This window comes from Phodopus roborovskii, unplaced genomic scaffold, assembly GCF_943737965.1.
Source record: "Phodopus roborovskii unplaced genomic scaffold, PHOROB, whole genome shotgun sequence".
Taxonomy (NCBI): Eukaryota; Metazoa; Chordata; class Mammalia; order Rodentia; family Cricetidae; genus Phodopus; species Phodopus roborovskii.
Window position 1 is genome coordinate 10,362,822 of NW_026126598.1, and position 19,733 is coordinate 10,382,554.

Below are 19,733 nucleotides of genomic sequence, written 5' to 3' on the forward strand. Positions count from 1 at the left end.
ACCATGCATGAGTGGAATTTCAGGGCTGACCTCTCTCTCTGAGGCATGAGCTGTTTGTTCCCTGCTTTCTATACTTGGCAGCTTGCTTTTTGCCCAGAAAGATTCCAGGGCCCCCATCCCTCATCACTTGCTATTTGTCAACCAGTGCTTGAGAGTGGGGAAGGAGGAGGGAGAGGCTGGTGCCTGTGGGTCCTGAGGCTGCCCGGGACACCTTCTAAAGCACAGCTTCTCTGAGTGTGACAGGAAGGATGCCTGTGTCATGTTCCAGGACAGGAGGCAGTTTCTGTTGCTTCGGGGGTTCTCCTTTGTTTGAGACAGAGTATCCTCGTAGCCCAGACTGGCCTTGAACTTGTGACCCTCCTGCATACATCAGACTTCGGGAGTGCTGGGATGACAGGCATGCGTGTTCACCCATACCCAGCACTTAGGGTATTTTTAAACGGAGCCAAGTAGGAGATTCAAGAAATGACCGCCTGGAAACAGAAAGCTAAGCTTCAAGCCCCGGGCTGGTAACAGGCCTTTGAGAAGCACCTGGGTAATTAAAACGCTGACACCTGGTCCTGGCTCTGCTCCTGAGAAAACTTGGTAGACTCTGTTCTCCTTCACAGGGGGTTGCAAAGTTGTCTTTTTCCTTCTCTCCTGTGCAGACATAACACCACCGGCACCGCTCTTTAAATATCAGTGCAGGGAGGCTATATTTAGAGGCTATTTGGCCCTCAAAATAAGCCAGATTTCCTGTGGCAAGAAGTTCTCAGCAACAGGAGAGAAGCCAGGACTCCAGGCCTGGCAGGCAGGAGAGGCACACAAACAAGGGTGAACGCCTTCTTTCTGCCAGATAGGTGACTACTGTCCAAGAGTTTGCAGAAAATAACAAAGCTCTCTGAACATTTTCATTGTCACACCAGAGAACAGATTGCTGCATCGTGGCCACGTGGGTGAGACGCCATGTGGCAGACATCCCTCTAGCAGGTGGGAAGGATATATAGCCATTCATTCATTCACTCATTCACTCAGCCATTCAACCAACCGTGCATTTCTTCACTATTCATTCACCCAATTACTCATTCTCACAACAACTCATCCATGCAATCACTCACTCATTTACACACTAATCATTCCTCATTCATTCCTTTACTCTTTTGCTCATTCATTTAATTATTCGCTTACTCAATCACTCCATCACCCATCTATTCAGTCATTCAATCGTTCAGTTCACTCATTTGTTCACTAACTCTAAGCTCTCACCCATTCAATCACTTGGTCCTTGACAAAATGCATCTCTCCAGTTGTCCTATGTGCACAACCCTGTTACCTAATGGAGCTCTATGTCACAGGACAGACAAAACACAAAGTCCATAGGAGTCCTCGGAGAGTCAGGCAGTGAAGGGAACCTGGGGTGGGAGGGCACTTCTCCTGGGGACATGAAGGGAGACTTCAGCACCTGGGGACAGGAGCCAACAGCCAGCATGGGCTATTGCTGTGGCTACTCTTATTCCATCCATTCAGTGAGCCCACATGCCAGCATAACATGTTATACTACCCCGAAGGGCTGATAAGAAACAAAACTGTAAGCTAAACATGGTAATGCTTGCTTGTAATCCTGGTACTCAGGAAGCTGAGGCAGGAGACTCTCTGTGAGTTTGAGCCAACCCAGACTATGTAATGAAACTGTCTCAGGAAGAAGAAAGAAGTTAAGAGCGGAACGAGGGTCTAGGATGCAGCTCCATTGGTAGAGCACACAAAGCCCTGAGTTTGACCCTTAGCATCACATGATGTGGGTGTGGTGGTACCCAATTGTAATCCCAGCATTTGAAGTGGAGGCTGGAGGCTCAGGAGCTCCAAGACATCCAGAGCTGGTGAGACAAGAGGAGGGAAGGAGAGGAAAAGAGAACAGACAAGTGCCGCCCTGTCTGCTACCTCTAGTCATGTGGGTCTCTGCTGTCCTGGGGGAAAGATTCCCAGTATCATGCCATTCAGTTCATTCTGCTGAACATTTGGTTTGAGATCCCTTCAGATGTTCAGAAGAGTTGCTAGAATAGCTCAGGGTTCTGTACACCCTTCCCCCAGCATCATTAACCAGCATCTTCCGTAACTGCTCGACAGTCAGCTGGACCACGACACTCACCTGCCTTTCAAACTGACTGCTTTTGATGCTGCCGCGCTCTTTCTGTTCCTGGATGCAAACCAGGGAGGACCATATATTAGTGCCCTCCCACATGGCAGTTCTTCAGCCTCTCCCCATCCTTCAGAACCTCAGCACTTCTGAAGAGTCCTGGTCAGGAGTTCCGAAATGCATTTTCCTAAGGGTGCGTGCACATGTGTGTGTACGTGTGTGTATTTGTAGGACTATGTGTGTGGGGGTGTGTTTGTATGTCTGTATGTGTGTGGTGTGTTGTGTTGTTGTATGTGTGTACAGTGTATGTGGTTATCTGTATGTGTGTGTGTGTTATATGAGTGTGTGGTGTGTGTGTTTGTATATGTGTGGCGTGTATGTTTGTGTATTGTGTGTGTGATGCGTGGTGTGTGTGTTTGTGTAGCGTATATGTTTGTGTGGTGTGTGTATGGTATGTATTATATGATCTATGTGTTTGTGTATGTATGGCATGGTTGTATATAATGTATGTGTGTATGATATGGTATGTGTGATGTGTGCATTATGTATGTATGTGGTATGTATATGATGAATTGTGGTGTGCATGTACGAAGTGTGTATGTGGTATGTGTGGTGTGTGTGTGTGTGTGTGTGTCTGTGTGTGTGTATGTGTGTCTACATATGTAAGTTGGAGGACAACTTCCAGAGTGTTGCTAGTCTTTCCTCCGAATGGGTTCTGGGATCAAACACAGGTGGTCAGGCGGAGGTTGGGAGGCAAGTGCCTTCCCACATGGAGCCATCTCTCTGGCCCAGGCTTCCTAAGTCTTAGGTCAGTGCTCCACAAGTGCGTGCTTCCTCTGTAGTTAAGCCAGGAACACCAGAACATTCCAGATCTCCACCACAAGCCTAAGTGTAGGGGCACAACAGGACATGCCTGGGGGCTGTCACTCTTGGATGCCTCTTCTGCTTCCTGTCATCAAGATGGCCTTCTTCTCTGCAGACATCCCATCCCACTTCTATGGTGACACTGGGGTTTCCCACCCACTGTTTAAAGATAGCGCAGCTTCGTTGAAAGATTCCCCCCTTTAAATGTTAAGTAAATTAAATCTGTGAACTTCCAACCTGGAATTGTATCAAAGAACTTGGTGGCCTGGCAAGAAAAAAAATGTTCTAAACGGACTGTTGAATAGTCCTTTCAGGATAAACTTCTGGGGATGGGTGCCAACGCTGGAATTCCAGTGTCTGATCTATGGCCACAATAAGCACACATCAAACGGCATGGGTCTCCTGGGGTCCAGGAGGGTGGTATGTCTGTGAAGTCTGGGGGGGTCACTGGGAGTGTTGCCTAGGAGCATGGCATACCCATTAGCTTTGTTCTCCACCCTCTTTAAAATTACATTTATTTGTGAACTTGGGTGGGGGCACATGTGGCAGTCAGAGGACAACATTTGGGAGTCAGTTCTGTCCTTCTACCATGCAGGCCCCAGGGACTGAACTCACACCATCTTGCTGCCAGCCTTGTTCATTTTCTATCGCTACCGAATGACTACAAACTTGACACCATTATTTAGTTACCTTTCTTTCTTTCTTCCTTTCTTTCTTTCTTCCTTCCTCCTTCTTTCCTTCCTTCCTCCCACCCTCCTTCCTTCCTTTCTTCTTTCCTTCCTTTCTTTTTTCCTTTCTTCCTTTCTTCCTCCCTTCCTTCCTCCTTCCTTCCTTCCTTCCTTTCTTTCTTACAGTCTTTGTACTAATCTATGGGTGAACAAATAAACAAGTTTGGGCAGTTTTAATCCCAGCACTTGGGAGGCAGAAACAGGTAGATCTCTGTGAGTTCAAGACCAGCCTGGTCTATAGAGTGAGGTACCTAGTGAAGTATGCCATTCTCACTTTCTCAAGACAAAAAGTAAAAAGAGGCCTTGGAGTATGGCTTGTCGGTAGCGCCTTGGCCTAGAATCTCCCAGCAAGGGGCTGAGGTCCTGACATCACTGGGTACCTCAGGAACAACAAGAGTATGGCCCAGGGACCCAGCATGGTGATTCAGAGGGCAAAGGTGCTTGTCACAAACACCCGACAAGCTGAGTTCAATCCTTAGAACCCAGAGTGGAAGGAGAGAACCAATTCCTAAAACTAGCCCTCAGACCTCCATGTGTACCTTGGCATGCACAAGGCCATTCCCCCACACACATGCACCATAACAGATAAAGAAAAAGGAAAAAGGAATATGACCCCAGTTAAGACACACCCAAAGAATACCAAAAGCATATGGCACGCGATTTCAGCCAGACAAGGCTGTGGAGCTGGGCAATGGCTCATGCACAAACCAGCACACCTAAGAAATGTACACTGTGTGGGCTGACAAGATGGCTCAGTGGGTGAAGGTGCTTGTTGTCAAGCCTGATGATCTGAGTTTGATTCTTAGGGCCCACATGTGAAAGGGGGGAACTGACTCCCAAAAAGTTGTCTCCTGAAGTCTATACAAGCATGTCGAATTCACTGTTAAGAGTGTGTATTGCAGCCCTGTGGTGGTAGCGCATGCCTTTAATCCCAACACCTGGGAGGCTGAGACAGGAGGATCTCTGAGTTCAAGGCCAGCCTGCTCTTCAGAGCAAGTTCCAGGACAGCCAGGTCTACACAGAGAAACCCAGTCTCAATTTAAAAAAAAAAAAAAAAAAGGAGAAGAAGAAGTAGTGTGTACTGCTCTTACAGTGGACCCCAGTTCAGATCCTAGCAAATACATCTAATGACTCACAACTGCCCATAACCCCAGCTCTACCCAGGAAATATGTACATGGGTGTGTGCACAGGCACGTGCACACACACACACACTTAAAAACTAAGCATAAAACTTTAAAAATGAGTAAATAAATAAATGTAGTAATAAAAAAAGAAAGATCCATGATGAATTTGTCTGGAAGGTACTACCAGCCAGAAACTCAAAACACCCTATAACAAGATCATTGTGTGTGCACATTCCTGGGTGACATCTCCCAACTGCTTTCTGTGGGCACATTCCTGGGTGACATCTCCCAGATGCTCCCAGCAACTCATCCGTGGCTTGTCTACAGCTCTGTCCTTTGGAACATGAGCCATGCCTGAGATCCATGCTGAACGAATTCATCCCTAGGCCTTGCATTTTCTTTAGATCAGTGGTTTTCAACCTGTGGGTCATGACCCATGGTGTCAATGACCCTTTTTCAGGAATCATCTAAGGCCGTTGGGAAACCCAGATATTTACATTACGATTCATAACGGTAGTAAAATTAGAGTTGGGAAGTAGCAATGAAAATAATTTTATGCTGTGGGGGGTGGGGGGTTGTCACCACAACATGAGGAACTGTACTAAAGGGTCACACAGCGCTAGGAAGGCTGAGAACATCTAGACCCTTCTGAGTCTCCTTTTGAAAACCCCACCACCTGGGCAATCTACATCTCACCGACACTGGTGCTTCGGTGGTGAGAGCCTTCTGCTAAGAGCTGGGGGGGCGTTGGGGGGGCCGGGGCACCACACTAAAAAGATACATGAGAAACATACAGCTCCTTGGCATCTGTAGAAGGCAGACAGACAGCAGAAGACACAAATGAATAGAAGCCAAGGACCACACGCAAAGTGTGGGTTAATGATGGCCTCTGCTTCCTGGCTACCAGCTACTGCAGGACCCAGGCCCGGGGAGCTGCGAGCAGGTATGTGACTCAAAGGTCACCAGCGCTCTGTTCCCGGATGCCTTTGAGGATGTTTTGTGGGGAGGCTGGGTTTGAGAGGGAACCTAAAGCAGGTGTGGACAGATAAGAGGCAAGTCCCTGCACACAGCTGCTGGGGAGAGTTGTCTGTTCGGTTGATTTTTTTTTTAATCTTTTGCACATTGAAATATAACATAAACACAGCTGTGTGTGGTGGTACACACCTGTAATTCCAGCCCTCGAGTAAGGAGAAGAAAGATCTATGTTCAAGGTCACCTGGGTTACAAAGTATGTCTGAGGGTAGCCTGGGCTAATAGAGAATTCACGGGCAGGGCTGGGAAGATAGCTCAAGGGATAAAGTACTTGTCTTGAAAGCATGAGGACTCAAACTCAGTCCACGAATCCATGTTAAAGAGAGCCAAGACTGGTGGCATATGCTTATAATCCTAGCACTGGGGAGGTAGAGACAGGCAGATGGATTCTTATGGGGCTCAATGACAAATTCAGAAACCCTCTCTCAAAAAGCAAGGTGGGGAAGGACAGGCAAGATGGCTCAGTGGGTAAAGCTGCTTGCGGCCAAACCTGGTGAACTAAGTTCAATGCCTAGGGTCTACATTGGGGAAGGAGCAAACCAAGCCCCGTAAGTTTTCCTCTGCCTCTTCACGCTTGTTGTGGTGTGTGCACACACGTGCTCATGCAGACATACACAATAAATAAATGTAATCAACAAGGCGGATGGTGCCTGAGGAAGAACACCCAAGGCCGTCCAACTTTTCCATGCCTCATACCCATGTACACAGGACACATGCACATGGAGATGTGGCTGGAGAGATGGGTCACTGGTTAAGAGCACATATTGCTCTTTCCAAGGAGCTGGACTCAGTTCCCAGCACCCACAACTGTCTGTAACTGCAGCTCTGGATGATCCAGTGCCCTCTTCTGGACTCTTTGGGCATCTGTACTCACATGCGTGTGTTTGTGCATGTGTCTGCTCACGCGCGCGCACGCGCACACACACACACACAAACACACACACAAATGAAACAAAAGGTAAATAGAGTTCAAGACAGCCTGAGTCAGTCATATCAGGAGACCCTCTCTTAAAACAAAGAAATATAGAATGATATAGACACGGAGGACTTCAAGGACCACTAAACTTGGCTAACATAGTCCACTGGCTGGAGTTCCCACTCATTAACCTGCCTGACAGGGTAGCTTTCATTCACCTGTGATTACTTCCTGTTTTTCTGCAGTTTTACTGGCTGAGCAATGGGCTCTGAGTAACAATTTCATTTGGCCTGGAGCCCCCGTAATTAGGAGGCAGAGGAAGGAGGACCAAATGACTTCAGGGAAGAAGGCTTATTCTGGCTCACAGCTCCACCAGGGAGGGATGGCACCGTGGTGAGAACTTAATCCACACTCAAGAGCACACAGTGCTGAGCTAATGCACACATATTGGTACTCCGTTCACTCATTTGACAGTCAAGCATCCCCTGCCAAGGAATGGTTCTGCCCACAGTGACCGTGGATCTTGCCACATCAATTAGTATAATCACGTCATTCTCAGGGGCTGGCCTTAATCTAGATACTCTCACAGGCATGCCCAGAAGCCTCTCTTCCAGGTGAGTCTAGAAGCTGTCAAATTGACAGTTAACACCATGGTTTCTAGATGAACTTATATGCTAGGATAGTGTATGTGTGCCTCCCCCCACTCCCTGGGAGGAATTTAAAACATCCAAGTACATCAGTTGGAAAAGACTAGGAAAATCAAATCTGTATACCTTTTTTTTTTTTTTCCTTTTCTTTTAAACCAGCCACAGACAAGACTTCAGCTTTAAAAGGAGATTTTAAAAGGGATTTTGGGGGAGGTACAGGGAGATGGGTCAGTGAAAGGCAATTGCTGTCACACCAAAGGTGACTGCTGTCACACCTAATGACCTGAGTTAGTTCCTAGGACCTACGTGGGTGGGAGGTAGACAGGCATGGTGCTGACCACCTCTAATCCCCACACTCAAGGAGGTGGATGGAGACAGGAGGATCACTAAGGCATGATCCTCCTCCTTAGCTATTGGGAAAGTTGGAGGCCAACCTGGGCAGCAGGTGACGCGTTGCTGTCTCAGGCAAATTAAAATTAAGGACATCTGTGATGAGACCTATGCCGTGCTAGAAGCTCTCCTGTGCATTCTCAGGCAAATCACTCAACCTCTCTGAGCCTCAGTGTCTGTACTGGGAAAATGACAACAGCCAAGGATAATGAGATACACCTTCAGCCAGTCCAAAGAGTGTCTACGTAAATGTGTCTTTGGATGCAATGGGCAATCCTTGGATCACAGGCAGTGCTGGCCACCTGAAGGGCGCACACTGGCTTCCTAAACTGTCTCACCATCGCATCAACAGTGGTAGTGGCTGTGAGTCCATCCAAGACATACAATCTTCTCTCCTGCTGTGGTCCCTCTCCCGGCACCAGTATCAGACTGCACTGCCCAGCGCTAGGAAACGGGTTCCTCCCTGCCTGCCCAGGCAGGAAAACAGGAAGCAGCCTCCACCCCATCGGGAGGTGGAACTGACAAATTCCCTTTGCTAGGTGGGCAATATTCCAGGCCACCAGGGCTTGTGGGAGCAGCGGCAGACAGACTGGCCACCCGCCCACTGCACCGGGCTGAGCTTTGCCACACCCACATCTCCACGAGGCACCTAAGGGAGTAGAATACACAAGCCAATGACTGGGTTACACAATGCAGCCCAGATCATTGCCTTGAAGACTGGCCAAGTAAGGAACTTTGGGGGTGACTAACAGGGCCAGGGAATCTGCTACTTTGGTCACATCGCTTCCGAAGGTGCAATCCCAGGGTTCTGAGAGCCCCGTGCCTCTAATCCCTGGTCCCTATTCTCCAGACAGAGAAGCATCCAGCACAGCATTTTAGAGGTTGCCAGAAATATATGGCCCTTAACTATATACATATATGTATGAATGTATATAGATACACACAGACATACATATATATACATACATACATACATACATACATACATACATACATACACATACATGGCCAGCAAGATGGCTCATGGGGTACTTGCAGACAAACCTGACCACCTGAGTTCAATCCTTAGAACCCACGTGGTGGGAAGAGAAAACTGATTCCTGTAAGTTGTCCTCTGACCTCCAAGCACTATTGCTGGAGTGTACATACACACACATACACACACACACACACACACACACACACACACACACACACACACTACCTGTATAAGACCAGCACTATATATGCCTGTATCCCTTGATTCCACAACTCAGTCTCCTGAGCAGCTGGGATCAGAGATGTATGCTATGACACCAGGTCTAACAGTGATTTTTTTTTTTTTTTGGCTTTTTGAGACAGGGTTTCTCAGTAGCTTTGGAGCCTGTCCTAGAACTCCCTCTCTCCCTCTGTAGACCAGAATGGTCTCAAACTCAGAGATCTGCCTGCCTCTGCCTCCTGCATGCTGAGATTAAAGGCATGTACCACTTCCGCCTGGCAAGTTTTGATTTTTATTATGTGTATGTTTGTGCATCTCTGCGTATGAGATGTAAGTACAATGTCCCCAGGATGTCAGGAGAGGTCATTAGATTCCCTGGAGCTGGAGTCACAGAAGGCTGTGAGCAGTCCAAGGTGTGTGCTAATGACAAAACTCTGGTCCTCTATAAGAGCATCATGTGCAGTCTCTCCAGCCCCTAATGGCCAATCTTGATTGTCACCTTGATATTTCGAATCATCTAGGCAAAGTGGCTCAGTCAGCAGAATTTGAGGCTCTTAGAACCACCTATGGGCTTGTCAATGTGAGTGGGTTTTTTTTATTATTATTATTTAACTTTATTTTATGTGAATGAAGGTATCAGATCCCCTGGAACTGGAGTTACAGTCAGCTGTGAGCTGCCATGTGGATGGTGGGAATTGAACTGGGGTCCTTTGGAAGAGCAGCCAGGGCTCCTAACTGTTGAGCCATCTCTCTAGCCCCTAAGTGAGTGTTTTCAGAGTTCACCGAGCAGAAGAGAGAGATCCAGCCTGAATGTGGGGGCACCATTCCCTAGGCTGGGTCCTGAACTGAATAAAAAAGAGAAAGTGAGCTGAGCACCAGCATCCATCTCTCTCTGCTTTCTGACTGTTGATGTCACGTGACCAGCAGACTGATACTTCTGCTGCCATGACTTCCCATCATGATGAACTTTGAACTGTGTCCCTTTCCCCCTGCAGTTGCTTTGGTCAGGTATTTTGTCACAGCACTGAGAACATCATACTTCTTTTGTATTTTTCTTTTTTTAGACAGTGTCCCAACATGTTGCCCATGTTGGTCCTGAACTCCTGGATTCATTCAGTCCTCCTGCTTCATCTTCCTGAGTACTTGGGAATAGAGTTGCAGGCCACCACTTCTTAATTCTCCGACTCCTTTGTTTATCTCCGGCCGATGGGCACACCAGACCCTACCTTCTACAAGGGTCTCCCATTGGACAATGAGACTCACAGCTACCCCCAAGAGGGAACTATTAACACAGGAAGCCATGGTGTGGGCTTGCATAAATGAAATAACATACTACAGCATCCCAGACTCCGTGGACTATATGACCCATGTTCAACCAGACCACAAGAGATGTCTGATATATGTTTTGAGTTATACAAGGGCAAGGACCAGGGACTCTGGTGGTATTATACCACACAGAATCTGGAATGACCTTGAAAATTTTTGTTTGTTTTCTGAGACAAAGTCTCATTATGTAGCCTTGGCTGACCTGGAACTTATTATGTAGACCAGGCTGATGTCAAACTTACAGAAATCCACCTGCCTGTTTTTTTTTTTTTGATTCATTCCTGAGTGTACATATGTTCACCACATGTATGCAGGTGCCTGTGGAAGCCCAAATCTAATGTTGGGTTCCCTGGAATTGGGAGTTACAGGTGCCTGTAAGCCACTGAATATGAGTGCTGGGATATGAACCTGTGTTCCCTTCAACTTAACCACGGAGCTATCCCTCCAGCCTGATTTATTAATTTTGATTATGTGTGTGCATGTGTGGGGGTACGTGCATGTGTGTGAAGGTGCCGGTGGAGGACCTAAGAGATTGTCTAATCCTCTGTGGCTGGAGTTCCAGGTGGTTGGGAACTGCCAGGAAGAGTTGGGAAGTAAACTCACAGCCTCTGCAACAGCAGTAGTGCTCTTAGCGACGGAGCCATCTCTCCAAACCCAACCCTAACTTCTGATCCTTCTGCCTTCGAATTCCAAGTGCTAGGACTAAAGACACACACAAACAGGCCTGGTTTATGTGGTGCTGGGGATTGAACCCAGAGCTTTGTGCTAGGCCAGCAGTCTACCAACTAAGCTATAGTCTCAGCCCCTAGCAAAGGCTCTTGAGAAAAGGGACCAGTAAAGAAAGAAAAGGAAGAGAAGGGGGAAGAGAGAAAAGGAAAGGAATTTAAAGGTGTGGAGGGCAGGCACTGAGAGGAACAAAGGAGGGATGGACACAGGGACATCACAGTGTGGGCACGAGGGAGGAAAGAGCCACGTGGGGGCAGGGACACAAGGGGCCAATGGTCAGGCCACAGGGCATGGAGGAGGGTCCCACAGAACAGGAAGTCAGGAAGGAGACATGGGGAGGTGACATCATCGTGGTGAGGATGGAAAGTGTCACATGGCGATGAGAGCTGAGGAAGTGGGCAGGTGTAAAAGAGAATGGGGTTGAGGTCAGCATCCTGGGGTCCCCAAAGATCAGGGGGAAGGAGGAGGAAGAGAGCAAGCAGGCCGGGACAGAGACAGTTAACACTGTCAACAGATAGGGTCTACAGTCACCTAGGAGCCAAGTCTGTGAGCACACATATATGGGAGTTTCTGGACGGGGGCAGGCAGATCCACCCTAAATATGGGCGTTACCATACTATGGGCTGCGGTCCTGAATGGAAAGGAGAAACTGAACTGAGCACCACATCCATCTCTCTCTGCTTCCCGACTGTGGATGTCATGTGACCAAGCTGCCTCACGCTTCTGCGGCCATGCCTTTCCCACCATGATGGACTGTATTCCTCCCATACCATGAGTCACACCCCCAGCCCCTCACTGGGTTATCCTGAGCAGTGCTCTATGGTTGAGCTACACCTTCAGCCTCCTCCTGCCTTTGGTTTTAACACCCTTAAAAGTCTGCCACTTTGGTCCTCTGACCACAACAGAGCCCCACTTCCCTGCTGACTCACACATAGCTCCTCCAGGCTGGTCTCGATCTTACTCACCTCTGTGTCCACTCCATGGTACGTGCCCCCCACAAAGTAATGTTAAAAGAATAAACATCCCACAGACAAAAGTCTTTGTCTGCATAAGTAAATATAGACAGGGGCCAAGCACGGGTGCTTTAATCCCTCCAGTGGCTGAGGCTGGAGGATCACATATTCAAAGAAGTCTATACAGTGCGACCCTGTCTTAGGAACTAGAATTGGAGGCGCTTGCTGCCAAGCTTGACAGGCTGAGTTCAATCCCCAGGACCCGCAGTGGGAGGCCAGAACCAACTCCTCCATGTGTAATACTCCCCACACCTATACTTACACAAAATAAACAAACAAATGTAAATAAAGTCAGGTAAAGCTATTTTCCTCATCTGATTGATAACTCTTGACTCCTTCCAAATATGTCCTCATGGCCAACTGGAGGGCAGCAGGGTGGGCTGGGCCTGCCATGGGGAGCCCGAGCTCCTGGCTTTCGCTTACACATCAGCCAGCACTGGACGACCACAACAAGCTGACAAAGTTTCTGAAGGCTGCAGTCATTCATTATCACTCATAAAGTGCTCCCCAAACTGGGAATCATTACATCAGCGTTTGTTTGTTTCTTTGTTTTCCCTTCTCAGTACCACAGACCAAACAAGGGCCTTGTGCTTGCAACGTCCTACAGGGAGCTAAGTCCCCCTCAATGCCACAGTAGGTTTGGGGAAGGGAAGAACTGCTTTTCGGATCCTACATGAAATAATTATTTTTTAAAAAAGCATTGGTCTGGGGAGAAAGCTTCGTGGATAAGAACACTTACTGCAAAAGCGGGAGTTCGAATCCCAAGCACCCATGTTTTAAACAACATTGGGCATGGCTGCATCCACCTGACACCCCAGGCTGGGGGTGCTTGGCAGAGACAGGAGACTAGGGCTTGCAGCCCAGCTCTGGTGAGAGACCCTGTCCGACGCCCTCCTCTAACCTCCTCCTGTGTATGAGTGGAGAGTGGGAGAAGGTATGTGCGCACACACACACACAAGTAATTTTAATTAAAAAATTGTAATCACATATTTTATAATTATACACATCTTGCATCCTCTTTCACAAAGATAATACCAAAGCCAAATGGAATAGTGCACACCCACAGGGAGGTGGAGGCAGGAGGATCAGGAATCTGAGGTCATCCTGGGGTACATAGTAAGTTCCAGGCTAGCCTGGGCTATATAAAAGACCCTGTCTCAAAAACAAAGAAAACAATACTAGCGTATCAGGATGATAAAGCCCATTAGCCCAGTTACTTGGGAGGCCGAGGCAAGAGAACCACAAACTCGAGGACAGCCTGGAGCTGAACAGCAAGTGTGTGTGTGCGCGTGCGTGCGTGCGTGTGTGTGTGTGTGTGTGTGTGTGTGTGTGTGTGTGAGTGTGACAGTGTATGAGCGTGTGCATACATGCCGTGCTACTACATACGTGGAGGTCATGAAATGGCCTCAGGTGCCAGTCAATTTCCACCTTGTTTGAGACACAATTTCTTGTTGTTTGTCAGGACACACTCCAAGCTCCTTGGCCTATGAGTTTTTGGGGATTCTCCTGTCTCCTCCTCCCATGTTGCTGTAAAGAGTACTGGGATTAGAGATGTGTGTTAGCATGGCCCGCTCACTTTTCAGGGGTTCTGGGGACCCAACTCAGGTGCTCACGCTTGTGCAGCAACCACTGATCTGGCTAAAACAGGAGCTGCACCTGTCTTGTTTTGTTGTGTTCTAATGTGGGTTCTGAGGATCTGAATTCAGGTCCTCATGGCTTGTATACCAAGCATAATACTCACCAAGCCATCTTCCCAGCCCTGTATTATCTTCATTTTACAGTTAGGAAAGTTAGATTGTTTGCCTGAGGGCCCACAGCCCCATCCATCAAATCACATTGGCCTACGCTTGGCCACAAAACTGAAAAGTCTCCTAGGGGCTGGTGGTGTGGCTCAGTTGGTAGAGTGCTTGCCTAGCATGCATGAAGTTCTGGGTTCCACCCCAGCAGTGCATACGGCCAGCCATGATGGGATACCCCTGCAATGCTAGCACCCGGAGGGGGAGGCAGGAGGGTCAGGAGTTCAAGAGCCTCCTGGTCTTCACTGCTGGTGTGAGACCAGGTGAACTACAAGAGAACCTGTCTCAGAGCCAAAAGAAATGGACAGAACTCAGATGACTTCCTGACCTGCTCAGGACTGAGAGGTAGCACAAGGCCATGGTTAAAGGTGGGGGCCACTTCCACCGGTGTTACCCAGCAAGCTATTTAACCTCAGCAGGCTTCAATTTCCTCCGAGCAAAATGGGGCCGATAACCACTCCAGCAGCTCTTGTGAAGATTAAAGATAGCAAATAAAGTACTGTATTTAGAGGGCCCCCGAACACAATAATTAGCTACAATTATTATTATCATGCCATTGCCAATTCTCTTGGGCTCTTAAGATACCAATGCTTTTGGTTTTGGATTACTGAAATTCTTTTCTGAGATAGGGTCTCACTATGCACAGCCACGGTTAACCTGGGAGCTGCTATTTAGACCACACTGGCTTCAGCCTTGCAAGGGTCCTCTTGCTTCTGCCTCCTGGGTGCTGGGATTGCAGGAGTGTCTCACCCTACCTGCCAGCTCTAAAGAGTTTCAACAACTGAGGACAGCGGTGGCTCATGCCTGTAATCCCAGCACTAGGAAGACAAAGGCGGGGAGACTGAAGAGAGTTCAAAGCCAGCCTGGTCTACATAGCCAGTTCTAGGACATCCAGGACTACATAGTAAGATTCTGATTTTTAAAATAAAAAAGTTTCGACAACTGAAAAATTCTCTCTGCTCTAGTCTGCCTCAACACACACACACACACACACACACACACACACACACACACACACACTCATGGGCACACAAAACACATAAAATCTGGCTAATTGCAAGTGTTCTACAGAAGGTAAAATGAGACATTGATTTACTGCTCTCCTGGTTGGCTGTTCCCTGGACAACTAGGGGAAATTTTAGTTGTGGGTGGAAACATTGGGATGCTTGAATTTCTATCACTCCATATTAAGTTCAAACTTTTTTTAAAAAATTCAAGTGTTTTTTGGTGTATGTGTATGTATGTGTGTCTGAGGTGTTCATGGTACACAGTGAGTGTGGAGGTCAGAGGACAACTTTGACAAGTTGGTTCTCTTCCTGAGATGAAGCTCAGGTGACTATGTTAGTTGGTCTTTACCCCAGAGCTAGCTCCCCCAGCCCTAAACTCCAACTCTTATGTCTATTTATTGCTCCAGTTTTGAGTTGTCTGAGGCTCTCAAAGGAACGGATGCTATAAAACAACTCCAGTTTCTTTTCTTATTTCAGTTTTTTTTTTTTTTTTAAGGAGGGGTGGGAGGAGAAAATACGAACACTTTTTTTTTTTTTCAGGAACACCCAAGGCTAAAAGCAAATTTTCTTTTTTTAAAAAAGGGGTCAGTTCAGAAGGTCTGAGGGAAAAGCTCCAAAACCCAGTTGAACCCTGCGAGGCAAGTGAATGACAGTCTCTCCCTCCCTCTGTCTCTCTCTGTCTCTCTCTTTCCACTCAGTTACCCTACTTTTCCTCAGACACACATAGTGGATCCAAGGGTCTCAGAAACAAGAGGCGGATTAAAGTCCCCTGGGGTAAAATGGCTTTCTTCCTTGCATAGTCCATTTATAGAACACACGGGCCCTCCCTATCTTTTCCATCTTTCCTACTCGTCGAACACAACAGGGGACAAGCCTTTGGCAGAAGTCAACCAGACCTTCAAAGTGGAACTCTGAGAGCCAGAGTAAGGAATCTACGAGCGCAGTTCTGCAGTGGGGCCCTAAGGGTTTGTATTCTCGGAAATGAATTTTACATACAGATGAACTGATGAATGCCCCACGCCTCACAGCTTGACTCAGTCCAATCAATACAGCAAGCATAAAAGCTCGAAGTAAAAGCGGATAGTGGTTTTGTTGATAACCACGGTGGAATTTTGGCCACCAGCCCTAGTCAGACCAGACAAATAAGGAGTTCTGCTTATTAGCAGTGAGGCATATTTTGGAGGATTCTGGGTCTCAGTGGACAGCTTATTCCCCACACGCAAGGGTCTGACAGTTCAAGCACCTCTATTCCTGTCCCAGACTGCAGACCCCCATTCCTCCAGTCTCCCGGCTCATTTTCCAAGTTGAGCCACACTTCACATTTCCTACATTCCTTCTCATCACTCAGACCCCTTCGGATCGGCCTCTGAGACCAACAGCTGGGACTGCTGAGAGCCAAGTTAGAGCACCGCTGAACAGGATGCTGAGGAGCTGAGGGAGAAGTCAATACAAGCATGAAGCAATCAAGAACACCCTTCACACCCCCAGGCCAGCGTCCCCACACTTGCAAAAACCAAGTGTCTCTCAAGTGCTTCTCCAACCCAGGGGAACCCCTTTTATCAGTCCCCTTTCCACGCGTCTTCCTTTGGCCTCCCTTGTGAGCTCTGATGAGGCTCACAGGTCTGCCCGCTCAGCCTCAGGGAACTGCAGCTCTTCAGAGTTCATCCCCCCAGGCCAGTAGGGATGCCCAGGTCCCTGACCTCCCTGGGACCTGCCTAGGTCCGCACTCCAAGATGATTCCGATTGCGGCCACCTTGCCTAATCCCCTTCCAGGTCTGCAAGACCCTCACTCCCTTCCAAGCCTTTCCAGCACCCTGCACCACTCCAGGTGCCCCAGGGTTCTCAATCCTCACCTGAGTCCGCTCGAAGCTCTCGCGCTCTGCAGCCTCCATCCCAGCACCAACCCCACGCCGGCTCAATACTTTGGGCAGCGGGTTGGGTACCTGCTTCATGGAGCTAGCCATCCGGTCCATGTTTCCAGAGTGAAGAGTCAGGGGCCCTCGGCAGCCCCGGGATCCCCGCGGCGCCTCCCACCCCGCCCTACCCGTGGGGATCCGGCGCTAACGGGAACAGATTTCGTCTTCGGTTGGTTGATACGGCTGTCCATCTCCCTCAGGACCCACCCCATCTCTCCAAGAGGCTTTTCCCCCACACGCCTCCTCCCACTTCAGAGGCGCTCCGCTCACTTTGCCCGGCTGGCCCGCCTCAGGGCGGTCAGCACGTTATGACTGGTCTGAAGGCTTGTCCATTATCATTAGTGGGCGGGACTTGATGGGCTGCTGTCCCAACCTGCCCTCCGAAGCTCCGCCCCTATCTGGTGCACCACCTCCCGGGGCCCTGAAGGCTGTAGATACACTGTGATTGGTGTGAAGACTTGTTTGTCATTATAGCAGGGCTGGACCTGGCAAGTGGCCCTAACCTTCCTTTCACTGGTTGCACCCTACATCCGTCGCTCCTCCTTCTCATCGCCGCAGAACCACAAAAGCATCGTGATTGGTCTGCAGGCTTGTCCGTCATCATCATGGGGCGGGGCCTGGCCGCCCCGGACCGGCCCTTGCTGACTCCACCCTACTCCATCTCCTGGGCCCTCGGCTGCTGTGGGAATTGGAGCAATAAGAGCAGTGGTCCAGCTAGCGCTTCCTGTAGTTCGTGTTGTTCAAATGAGTGCTCGAGGGCATGGAAAGGCAGATCAAGGGAAGCTTGGCTGCACAACTCTCACCTGGCACGCGGGGAAACTCCACATCAGTGTGGTCCTAAGACGAGGGCTCAGTGGTCCTCCTTCCGACACATCCAATCTCTGCCCATTCTGGAAGATTGTAGACCCGGTGCCCAAGTACTGGACTGTGACTGCGGCTACCCTCCTCGGAGCTTTCCAGACTTCCCATCATCCCCCACCTTACCTGTTGGTAGAAATCCCCACAGCTGCTTCTTGTTTATCTATGGTAGGGTCCACCCCTCTCATCCTGCTTTGATTTCAGCCAAGGGCACACACGCACACGTGCTCCCCGGCAAAGAAAAAGTTGCTCGGTCTCCAGTAACAGAACAAATGACACCGTTAAGCGTTTAACAATTTTATGACTGTATCCATCTAACTATGCAGTCGAACCTAGGGTCTCACTCGTATTGGGCAATGCTTGTGTGCTCATGCTCACAGTGCACTTGTGGAGGTCAGAAAGCAAATAGAAATCTGTTTTCTACCTTATGGGGCCCAGGGATCTGACTAGTGTGGTCAGGTTTAGTAGCAGTTTACCCACTAAACTATCTCACCAGAGGATCTCTTAAAAAAAAAAAAAAAAAAAAAAAAAAAAGACAGTGTTTCACTAAGTAGTCTAGGCTGGCCTTGAACTCCCAACAGTCTTTCCCCAGCCTTTTAAATCTTTTTAATGCTCAGATTATAAGCATACACACCTGTGTGTCCATGACCCACAGATCCTCCAGCCTCCCACAACAAAAGAAATTCTGTTTGTAGGTGAGTGGCACAGTGTGTGTGTGTGTGTGTGTGCGCACGCACGCACGTGTGAGTGCGCGCACGTGTGAGTGCATACATGCATGTGCATGCACCCATGTACATGGAGACCTGATGTCAGCAATCATTTTCTGTCTCTCTTGCATCTTATCCGTCAAGGAAGGGTCTTATTAAACCCAGAGCTTATAGCAACATGTGTGGCCATGTTGGAGTAAGTGTGATCTCACTGGAGGAAGTGTGTCACTGTGGAAGTGAGCTTTGAGTCTCTTATATGCTCAAGGTACTTCCCATTGTCTCAGACCACATCCTGTTGCCTGTGAGTCAAGATGTTTAAGAACTCTCAGCCCCTTCTCTAGAACAATGTCTGCCTGCATGCTGTCTTGCTTCCCGCCATGATGACAATGGACTAAACCTCTGAACTATAAATGAGCCACCTCAGTGAAATGTCTTCCTTTATAAGAGCTGCAGTGGTCATGGTGTCTCTTCACACCAATTGAAACCCTACCTATCTGCACTAGTCGGTTTGCTCTGAATACACCCTGTCTGTCGCTTCTGAGATTGGATTTCCAGGCAGGCAACCACACTCGCCTAGCATAGGATCCCAATTCTGGTGATGCACACACTTGATCAGCTTTGTCTACTGGGACATCACCGAAAGAGGAGTTATTTATTTCGAAACTGCCAGTGATTTCTTTTAAATTAGAAACTTTGGGTAAAAATTTACACTCAATAGAGACACGAAAGAGGGAGTGAGCATTTGCAAGCAGCAGGGAGCCACTGAAGACCTTTGCTGTGCCACAAGTTACTCAGCCTAGATGAAAGTGAAGGGCCAAGGGAGCAGTGTCACCAGTAGGCCAGTGTCTTAATCAGGGTTCCTATTGCTGTGATGGAACACCATGTCCAAAACCAAGGTGGAGAGGAATGGGTTTATTTGGCTTACACTTCCACATTGTAGTCCATCATTGAAAAAAGCCAGGAGCCTGGAGGCAATAGCTGGTACAGAGGCCATGGTAGAGTGCTGTTTACTGGCTTGCTCAGCCTGTCTTCTAATAGAAATCAGACAAGTAGCCCCACCCACTATGAACTGGGTCCTCCCCCATCAATCACAAATTAAGAAAATGCCCTACAGTTGGATCTTATGGAGGCATTTTCTCAATTGAGGTCCCGCCTTTCAGATATCTCTAGCTTGTGTCAGGCTGACATGAGACTAGGCAGGACAGCTGGTGAGGATCTAGAGGAGAAAGTTCTACCTCTTAGGGAGTCATGAGTAAGCTTGTGCCAAGAGAGTATGGGAAGAGAGGCAGTGATGTGGCAGGAATGTTGGGAGAGGGACTTGAGAGCACCAGAATGATGGGAGGGTTGGCTTGGGACTATATTTGTATTAGA

General features: G+C 48.5%; 1 protein-coding gene across 1 annotated transcript in view; it reads right to left on the reverse strand.

Annotated features, from left to right (window-relative positions):
- Hip1 (huntingtin interacting protein 1) overlaps positions 1-16,938 on the reverse strand; it is a 121,702-nt gene extending 104,764 nt beyond the window's left edge. The window contains exon 1 of the mRNA XM_051205101.1: positions 16,735-16,938. Within this exon, the coding sequence (XP_051061058.1) occupies positions 16,735-16,854 (120 nt within the window). The 5' untranslated portion in view covers positions 16,855-16,938. The remainder of the gene's footprint in view (positions 1-16,734) is intronic.
- Positions 16,939-19,733: the final 2,795 nt, after the last annotated feature.